Consider the following 9,589-nt stretch of genomic DNA (forward strand, 5'->3'; position numbering starts at 1 on the left):
GATTTTCCTAGTCAAATAAGCACCAACCCCAAGCTGAGGACTTCTTTTTTTACCTTTAGCAATTTATTATACAAAGCAACATAAGCACAGCAAAGGAGATCCATTATCCTTTAAGACAGCAATTTTCAAACTATGCTGCAAGAATTTTTAAAACATGCAATACCTGACTATTTAGGGACACTGACCTCTTTTCCCTTAGATTGTAAAATAAAAAATGACAACAGTCAACAAAACAATAGCCCTCCAGTGTGAACACCCTGTCTTGAACCATAAATATATAGGTCATATAATAAACTTGTATATTATTGGTAACATTGCACAATAAGGTTGCATCTAATTGGTAATTCTTGGTACCAGAAATCCTTACATACAAGTATAGGTACTTGATTTTTTAAAAAGTCACTTTGAGGCAAAATGGGTTGGTAATTACTGCTTTTTTGTAAATCGATCAAAATTATATTTATTTTTGTCAGATTGACAAAAATATAGTATATACTTTTGGTGTGCCACAGAATTTTAGTAATTAATTCATGTGTGTGGGCTGCCTGCTTCTCCACCGCTACCTGAGCACCACTGGCCAGCTGGCCTTGTCAGGAGCCAGAGGTGGCAGCTGCCCCTCCGGCAGCAATGACTTGCAGTGGTGCTTCTCACAGGTCAAGGGGGCCATTGTTGAGGACATGGCGATCATCATCTCAACTATTGAACTACTCCAGGGATCTTCTTGCAACAGTAGACAAGGGTGGCAGAGTTGTTATTTTTCCACAGGAACAAGAGAACAAAAGCCACCCTCATTCTAGGGGAGAATATAATGCTTACAGTATCTTTCAAAGTCATGAACCAGAGTTTGACTATTTGAAAAGTCTAGAAATTGAGGGAAAAATTAATAAAATTAGGTGGTTACAACAGAATGCTGCTCATTTTCTACTCTCTACAAATTGATTAAACTATTAAATTATGGAAATTAAGTGAACGGGATAAAAGAGCAGAAGGTTATAACTTGAAAGTTGAAGACAGGTGACTTCAAGACCCATTTAGAATCACAGTACTGTGGGTCCTAATATTGAAGCCCATGGAGCTCGTGGTAGAAGCAAATCCACAACGAGTTTTTGCAAATGCTCCCACATACCATATAAATTCTATTTCTGTAAAGAGTGATCATGAAATGTATCTTTCTGCAGATGACCTGAGGATTAATCTGTGGCATTTGGAGATCACAGACAGAAGCTTCAACATCATGGACATGAGGCCCTCGGACATGGAGGAGCAGATGGAGGTGATCATAGCAGTGGAGTTCCACCTGTGGCTGTGCAATGTGTTCATGTATAGTAGCAGCAAGGATGCTGTCTGCCTGTGCGACATGCGCTCCTTGGCCCTGTGGGACAGACACTCCAAGATTTTTGAAGAACCTGACGATCCCAGCAGTAGGTCTTCCTTCTCAAAAATCATTTCCTCCATCTCCGATGTGAAATTCAGTCACAGTGGTTGGTATACAATAACCTGAACTCCCTATTGGTAAAGGGCTGGGACCTCAACATGGAGAGCCGGCCCATGCTAACCCTATCAGGTCCACGAGTACCTTCAAAGCAAACTGTGCTCTCTATGTGAGAATGACTGCACCTTTGACAAGTATGAGTGCTGCAGGAATGGGCCAGACAGTGGGATTATGACGGGGTCCTACAACAACTTCTTTAGGATGTTTGACAGAAACACACAGAGGAACGTGACCCTGGAAGTTTCCAGAGAGAACAGCAAGCCTCACACCAGCCTGAAGCCTCAGAGAGTGTGTCCAGTTGGGAAGAGGAAGAAGGACGAGATCAGTGTGGACAGTCTGGACTTTAGTAAGAAGATTTTGCACATGGCTTGGCACCCTGCCAACAACAGCATCGCCATGGCTGCAACCAATAACCTGTACATATTTCAGAACAAGGTCAACTAAGAAGTATGCAGATGGCATCTTGACTTGCATGGCTAAGCCAGTGGTTTCTGTCTGTGGAGGAGTGTCCTTCCTGTCTGTGGGGTGCAGGGGTGCACGCCCTGTTCCCTGTCTAGACAGGAGCCTGTGCCCATGCCTCCGGGGTACCGTGCGAGTCACTGTGCAAGTGGAGTGCCCACTCAGGGCAGACTGATGGACAGAGCTCACTAAGGCCATTGCTCACAATAAATGTCTTTATTAAAATCTGAGCCGTCCTTTTGAGTTTATCGACCAAAACATGACACCCAACAGGACACTTGTCCCTTGTCTCTCATCCCTCTGCTGGCTGGGCCCTCAGGTGCAACTGTGCAGACCTCCTGGGGCCACCTGCTGAGTAGGCTGGGGCAGCTTAACCCCCACACACCTGTATCTTCCAGCACACCTTCTGGTGTAACCACCTAATAAAACAAAAAAGGAAAATTCTACAAGATACATAGACATCATTTAACATTGCATAACACTGTGCTCATTACCATGATGAAACAAAGGAAAATCAGTCCTTGTTCTCATGAAGTTTAAAACCCAGATGACTCGTGAGAGTAAATACACAGGATAAGTCAACTCTCTAAACTTACTCATTAAATACTTCCCTTATTCACACACCAGGGGCTATCTTTAGAAAGTTAAAGTATAGTAATGGCTCACTTATTATTACCTGGACCCATAATCCTGGCACACAATCCTCCAGTTCCAATACAACAAATGTAGTAAAACACCCACTCACCACAGGTGGTGAACATGTGAAAATTTAATCCAATTTATGTATTAGGGCAAATGATGAGCAAAATATGGTCTGGGCATTTCATTGTTGTAGGCTCTGCATATATAAAATTAAAAGTGGAGGATAAAATATAGCAGCTTAGGTAAGGGAAATGGTTTGGATAACTTTATTAAATTCATTTAAAAAAAAAACAGGCAAATGGACAGTTCAACAGGCTGATGGTAAGTAAGCACTGAAGCAAACTGTCAACGGCAGCCCATATTGCTGCTATGGCTCTTTGTTGATTGAATGTGCTCACTGCCATTAGTTACATCATTGTCATCTCACCTTAAATGAGACTGAAAACTATCTCAGGGACTGCCAGGGAGGCAGGAAACTTCTTAAACAAGTCAACAATACAATTCTAGGTCTCCCTTGTTTGTTTGTTTGTTTGTTTTTTATCTTTACCAAGGTTACATGAATAAAGTAGTCTGTATTAATGGTCATAGGTGAAAAAGTATATTTTGAGCCACATTGCCAAACAAAAACCAAGGAAATTAGTAGTCAAGAGAAATGCTTGCAATCTGAAGGAATAGTACACTTGCCAATTGTACATGTAGACAGAGAAAGCTAATAAGTCCCAGGTGCTGACCAATTGGTACAAACTTCTAAAAACTCTAAGTGAATAGAAATCTTAAAGCTTATGAAAAAATAAAAATAAAAATAAGGCAAAAAGGAAAATTATTTCATTGGCTAAATTACATAACTATGTATTTCAATACAGAAAAAAAAGAAATTCTGATTTGTTCATGTTACTTTTAAATTGTGATATATATTCACCTTGAACTTGAGAGTAAAGGAAGTGGTAATTCTAAAATAAACATTGCTGTCACATATCAGTGGCCCCAGGGAGATAATGTATAGGGTTAGGAGGAGAGATAGAAAATCCAGATTTAATATCCTTGGGGAAAACTAATGAACTGGTAATTTACTTCAGAAAAACTAGGGAAACTGAAAACTCAGCTCAAAATACAATATAAGGAAATGCTTTGTTCCCAAGTTTCCTTAGCAAGTAACTGTGCCTTTTGAAAGCAGTAAATGAAATACACAGAATTCTTAAGAAACTACTACATTTATACCAAAGAATTTTATATTCTTATATATTTTGACTTTGTACTGTTTTACATCTTCTGTCCTATCTATGATTCTTGCTTTCCATATCCTTTTTCAACTTAAGGATTTATGTTGAAGGAGACAAAAATATAAATTAATCCTTTACAAATCTCCATTAACTATCATAGAGGGGAGCTTGTATTTCATTGACTGTAGTTTATGCAAATAGGGTCTGAGGAATTAACATATTGGAAGGAACTGACATTTGTCCTGATATATTGAATCGTTAGCATGACAGAATCACTTAAGCTGGATTCACTAACATCAGGTTTCCTCTCATTATTGACCCCTACAGAGTAGGCTCTGACAAGTAGAACTGCTGCAAAGTTCATTAATAATGTGGAATAAATCAATTGTTCAGGAAATACTGAAAACAGATGACACTGAACTCATACATTTTGCAAGTTCAGCACAAATCCATCTCCACCAAGGACACAGAATTTCCATGTGTCCTTTTTTGCCCTATCCATGAATCCTAGTGTTCATTCCCCATCTTTCCTCAAGAAGCCCAAGTGTGTACAGCTCCTCCACCCTTTGGAAATATAGTAGGCCAATGGTCATTCAAAAAGAAATAGCTTCAGGTCTGAAAGAAAGAACTTGGAGGCTTTTACAAGGTAAACAAACGTGAATTAGTGGCCATGATTTAGAGTGTGTGCTTCAGGCTTTCACATTTATGGTAAATTTTTCAAACGTACTGTTTCTATTGCCCTATACCCTCACTAACAAGAACTCATCTTGTGTAGGTCAAAAGGCATTGTCAGGATTGGCCTATTGTTTAAGATGCAGGGTCAGTTACTTCTAGGGTATAAAGAATTCCTTACTATAGGTATTGGACCCTATGGTTATAGGCAACAATGTGTCTTTTATTTGTAATGTCTGTTTTTATCACTAGCATTACCTCAACACTCTTCAAATTATAATCACTTAAACAAATGTCATCTTGAAGTTTTAGTTTAAATATGTGCATACTCCAAAAAAACTTTAGCTATGTATGTTTCTGTTATACAATATAATCCGCTTGTGTTAGTCTATGCTATTGGTGATGAAAATAACATGAATAAAGGAAATCCACAGAGAATCCATAAATAATCTGATTTTAGCCAATAGATTCCACCTCTCACCCACCAAGACTTAAATTGAAGCTCCTTTCCTTCATTGATTTCCCCCTTCTCAGAATTGCTTAATACAAATGCTAATGAGCAGTGTAATGACCAAAAGGAGGTGAGAATAGAAAAAGTAAAAGAATCAACAGAAGAGAATAACCTCCACAACAGTAAATTGGCCATAATCTCCTAAGAATGAATTATTCAAATTCTTAAACAAGTGAGTCATACTTTATTCCTCTATGTTTCCTTTTAAAAAAATAGTAAGTTACAGCATTACAGAAATTACACACAAGATGTGTAATTTCTTGAGAGAAAAATGGACATGAAAGCATTCCATTAAACCAGTGTTTTTGGTGTTACTTTGGGAACAGGGGTGGTAGGGAAGGAAGGTATTGATACTATTTATATAAAACTCAAACTGCCTTAATATTTAGGGGGTATCTCCACTGGTTTTAAATTGGTTATCTATAAAGATTTTGTCTCAGAACCTCTTTGAAATTATTAACAGAAGTCCCAGAGTTCCTGGTGTTGCGCGTGGGGTCACTACCCAGCAGTGACCACGGAACGCTGTGGATGGCTTGCCGAAAAACACGCGAGAAACAAACATGCACAGAGACAAACCAGTTTCTGTGGGGAAGTAGGGACGAAATGGCCACCCCACCTAGTGGGGAGCGCCCTGTCCATACATGCTTTTATTGGGCTCATTTTGCATAATAATTCAGGTAAAGTACAGTACTCATCAGGGGGAAGTAAGGAACTATAGAAAACAAGGAACTCTGCGGGTCTATTTTGAGTCGGGGTCAAAGAGCTGTAAGACTTTGAGGAACAAACTTCCTTCTTGGACCCCTCTCATTCAACTGAGAGCATTCTAAACAAAGAAGGTTTCACAGTACTTTACATGTTCTTTCTTAGGCCTGATCACCCAGGGAATCTGCCCTTTTCAGCACAGAGCTGCACCACCCTGTCATTGTTTCAGGCTTAGCACAGGAACTAAGGCAATAAGGAGATTTTCTCCCAGACGATGAGAACTCAGGCTATGTCAAAGCCGAGGAGCGAGGGTCCGTCACCCTCTTTTGCTGCAGCCCCCCAAGTCCTTCTTTTGGGGGGCCTCCCAAAGTGATCGTGCCTGGCTTAGGTCGTTCCCCCCGTGGGGAATCTTACCCGTCTTTGGCTAACCGACCAAAATTTTGGGGGTTCAGTTATGAATAAAGCAGCAGAAGCAGCATTCCTGCCAGGGAGATAAGCTTTTGCCTCCTTGCTGGCTTACGGTTCCAAGGGCGTTCCCTTAGCCTTAGCCTAGGCGGGGGGTTTCAGCTTCTGATACCAGTCAGGGTGGTTCCCAACACCTGGGAGCTCATTGAAGCTCCCACTGTTAATGTGGTCTTCCATGGTCCCAGCCCATGCCTTCTCCCTCAGGTCTCAACATAGGTGACACTTCCTCAGAGAAACTATCCCAGACCAGTCCTCCTTATTATTCCTTATGTTCACACCTTTTCTTTTCTAGTCCTTATTATATTATAATTTCTATGTTTGTTCATTTATCAATTCCTTTAAAAAATTTTTAGCTCCCAGTTAAGCTTCACAAGGACAGTAATATTATTGATAGTTTTCATCATAGTGACACAATAGATGCTGATACCTATTTGTTGAATGAATGAATGAATGAATGAGAATGTGAGTGTGTATATCCAGCTATCCATTCATTAATGTTTTGTTTGTGTCTTAGAAGTTGATGTAAAAACTCATTCTAATTCTGTTTCTCTTGTGCACTCTCCAAATCCAAAGTAGTCCAACCAGCTTTCAATTCTGTGCAAAAAAATTCTGCACACACACACACACACACACACACACACACAAAACATCTTAGCAGCCTCTGTTTTAAGTATAAACATTATCATAATAGAGGAAATGAGTAGTACCCTCTTTTGTTAGGAAAGCAAATGAAAAACTCATTAAGTTTCTAGTAAGAGTGAAATAATAAAAAAATCAGGTTCTTCTTAAAATGCAGTAGCTCAGAGAAATTTTTACACGCCATGTTCAATACCAAGTGTTTAAGGTCACATAGGGTAGCATCAGAAATCACACTAACTGTACGGTGGTAATCATTTCACAGTGTATAAATGTATCAAATCAACATGATGTACATCTTAAATTTACACAATGTTATATCTCAATTCAATATTTTTAAAAAAGAAATCACACAAACTGTCTCAGTTTTAATTTATTTACTCATTTATTGAAAAAAATTTATTTGGGGCTCCATTGTGGTTATAGTAAGGACAATATAGACACAAAGCTTAAAGCCACTATGTATGTACAACTGTTTATATTCCTGAATATACTTTCCAATCTATTGTCTGTTTACAGTTCCAAGTACAGTTTTATGCTTATTGAAAATATCGATGTTTGACTTCTAGGCCTAATCCCCTATGTAACTGAAGTAAAGAAAATCTGATACCCCAAACTAGGATAATAACTAGGGCCTCTCCTAATTAGAACAAAACACAACCATTTGTTTCATTATTCTGTGTAGCTACAGACTACATTTTTTAAAATTTAAATTAACATGTATTCTTTAGTTTTGCCAAGAGCATGCCTTTTACTTATTTATTTGTTATTAAATGTACTGGGGAGACATTAATATAAATATATAGCTTTCAAAAGATACTTCTACACTACATGATCTTTGTATTGCATTGTGTTTCTATTACCCCAAAGTTGAATCATCTTCTGTCACCATATATTTCACCCCCTTTAACCTTTGCTACCTCCCAGCCCCACTTTCCTTTGTTAACCACCATACTGCTGTCTATGTCTATGAGTTCTTATTTGTTTTTCTTGTTTGTTCATGTGTTGCTTTCAGTTTTATGTCCCACATATAAGTGAAATCATCTGGTTCTTAACTTTTTCTGTCTGGTTTATTTAAACTAATAAGGTGTGAAAGTGAAAAGAAAGACAGAAATCATTATTCTGAAAACTAAGTTAATGCTTTGGAAATAAAAAGAAAAATCTAGACATCAAAGAATTCTGCATTTAGATTATTTTCACAATATATTTAAGTTCCTATCTTTAAAGAAAATGAAATAGGAAAACACATAAGGCACTCGGCACATCACATACACAAGAAATGTAAAAATGAATTCCAAAAGCAGGCACATACTAAAATAAAACCAGAAATAGTGAAATAAGTCACAGAAAGACAATACTGTATGATCCCACTTATGTGTGGAACCTAAAAAAGCTAAATTCATAGAGAGTAGAATGGTGGTTGTCAGGGGCAGGGGGAGGAGTCATGGAGAGATGTTAGTCCAAGGTACGAACTCTGTTATTACAAGATAATAAGTTCTGGGTGGGTATCAAATACAGCATGGTTATTATAGTTAATAAATCTGTATTTTACACTTGAAAAGTTACTAAGAATGTAGTTCTTAAGTATTCTTCACACACATACACACACAAACAAAAAAAACCACATTTTTGTCTTGTGTTCACAAACTGTGACTATGTGAGGGTATGGAGCTGTTAATGCTATACTGGTAATCACTTCACAATATATAAATGTTTTGTATCAATATGTTACTTTAAATTTTTAAGTTTATTGATTTTACAGAGAGAGTAAGGGCAAGCACATGCATGCAATCGAGAGAGAGACCAATTTGTTGTTCCACTTATTTAATGTATCATTGGTTGTATATGCTCTGACAGGGGATCAAACCAACAGCCTTGGTGTATTGGGAGAATGCTGTAATTAACTGATCTATGTTATACACCTTAAACTTACACAAACTGTATGTTAATTACATCTCAATAAAGCTGTAAAAAAATCTCTATAAAAAATGAATTAATTCTTAAAAATAAAGTATGTACATACATTCAACAAAGGAAACACCTGCATTCTACTTTTTTAAATGGCTCATAAAATTACACTTAAATACTTGAAGTTAAAATAAAATCTTTAAATTATCTATGACTTTTACAAATTCCCGCTGTAATACTTTTTCAATTAACCTACCAAGTACCGTTCCTGAACACCTTTAAAAGAGGACTTCTATTGTATGTATAAAGAAAAAATAATCAGATTGTCATGTGCTGTCTCACTAACTATATTAGATACTAAAAACATTGAAATAGTCCACTGTGGTGACAGGAAACTGGTAACAATCCAGGTGTTCATCACTGGGTGACTAGACAGGTCAAATGTGATGGAAAGCCCCATGGAGTATTTGCGACACTTAGAGACATGATATACATAGAGTAACATGGATCACTCCTAACAGCAGTGATAACTGAAGGACATTAAAAACACAATAAAATATATATTGCACATAAACTCCATGTAAATTAAAAATTTGAACATAGAACAACAATACACTTTCAAACATTAAGTACATTAGAATGCTTGTCCAACAGTAAAAGGAGAAAGGGAGAGAGTTATCAGAAGTAACAGGTAATAAATACAAAATTATATAGATTTATACATATATCTACACATACACTATATACACATGCATTCATATGTATACACACACATTCCAGAGATGGCCCTTGAAAAACTAGTGATAATAGTGAGGAGTATGATTAACTCAGCCCTTTACACCTCTAGTCAAAAAAATTTTGTATATGATTCCCAGCCAGGGT

General features: G+C 37.5%; 1 protein-coding gene across 1 annotated transcript; it reads left to right on the forward strand.

Moving 5' to 3' along the window:
- Positions 1–708: 708 nt before the first annotated feature.
- On the forward strand, positions 709–2,191 carry LOC114492852 (serine/threonine-protein phosphatase 2A 55 kDa regulatory subunit B delta isoform-like). The gene is given in 3 exon segments (XM_036027066.1): positions 709–1,496; positions 1,499–1,557; positions 1,559–2,191. Coding segments are annotated over 3 exon segments (864 nt in total). The 5' UTR covers positions 709–1,069; the 3' UTR covers positions 1,937–2,191.
- Positions 2,192–9,589: the final 7,398 nt, after the last annotated feature.

The sequence above is a fragment of the Phyllostomus discolor genome, chromosome 1 (genome assembly GCF_004126475.2).
Source record: "Phyllostomus discolor isolate MPI-MPIP mPhyDis1 chromosome 1, mPhyDis1.pri.v3, whole genome shotgun sequence".
NCBI lineage: Eukaryota > Metazoa > Chordata > Mammalia > Chiroptera > Phyllostomidae > Phyllostomus > Phyllostomus discolor.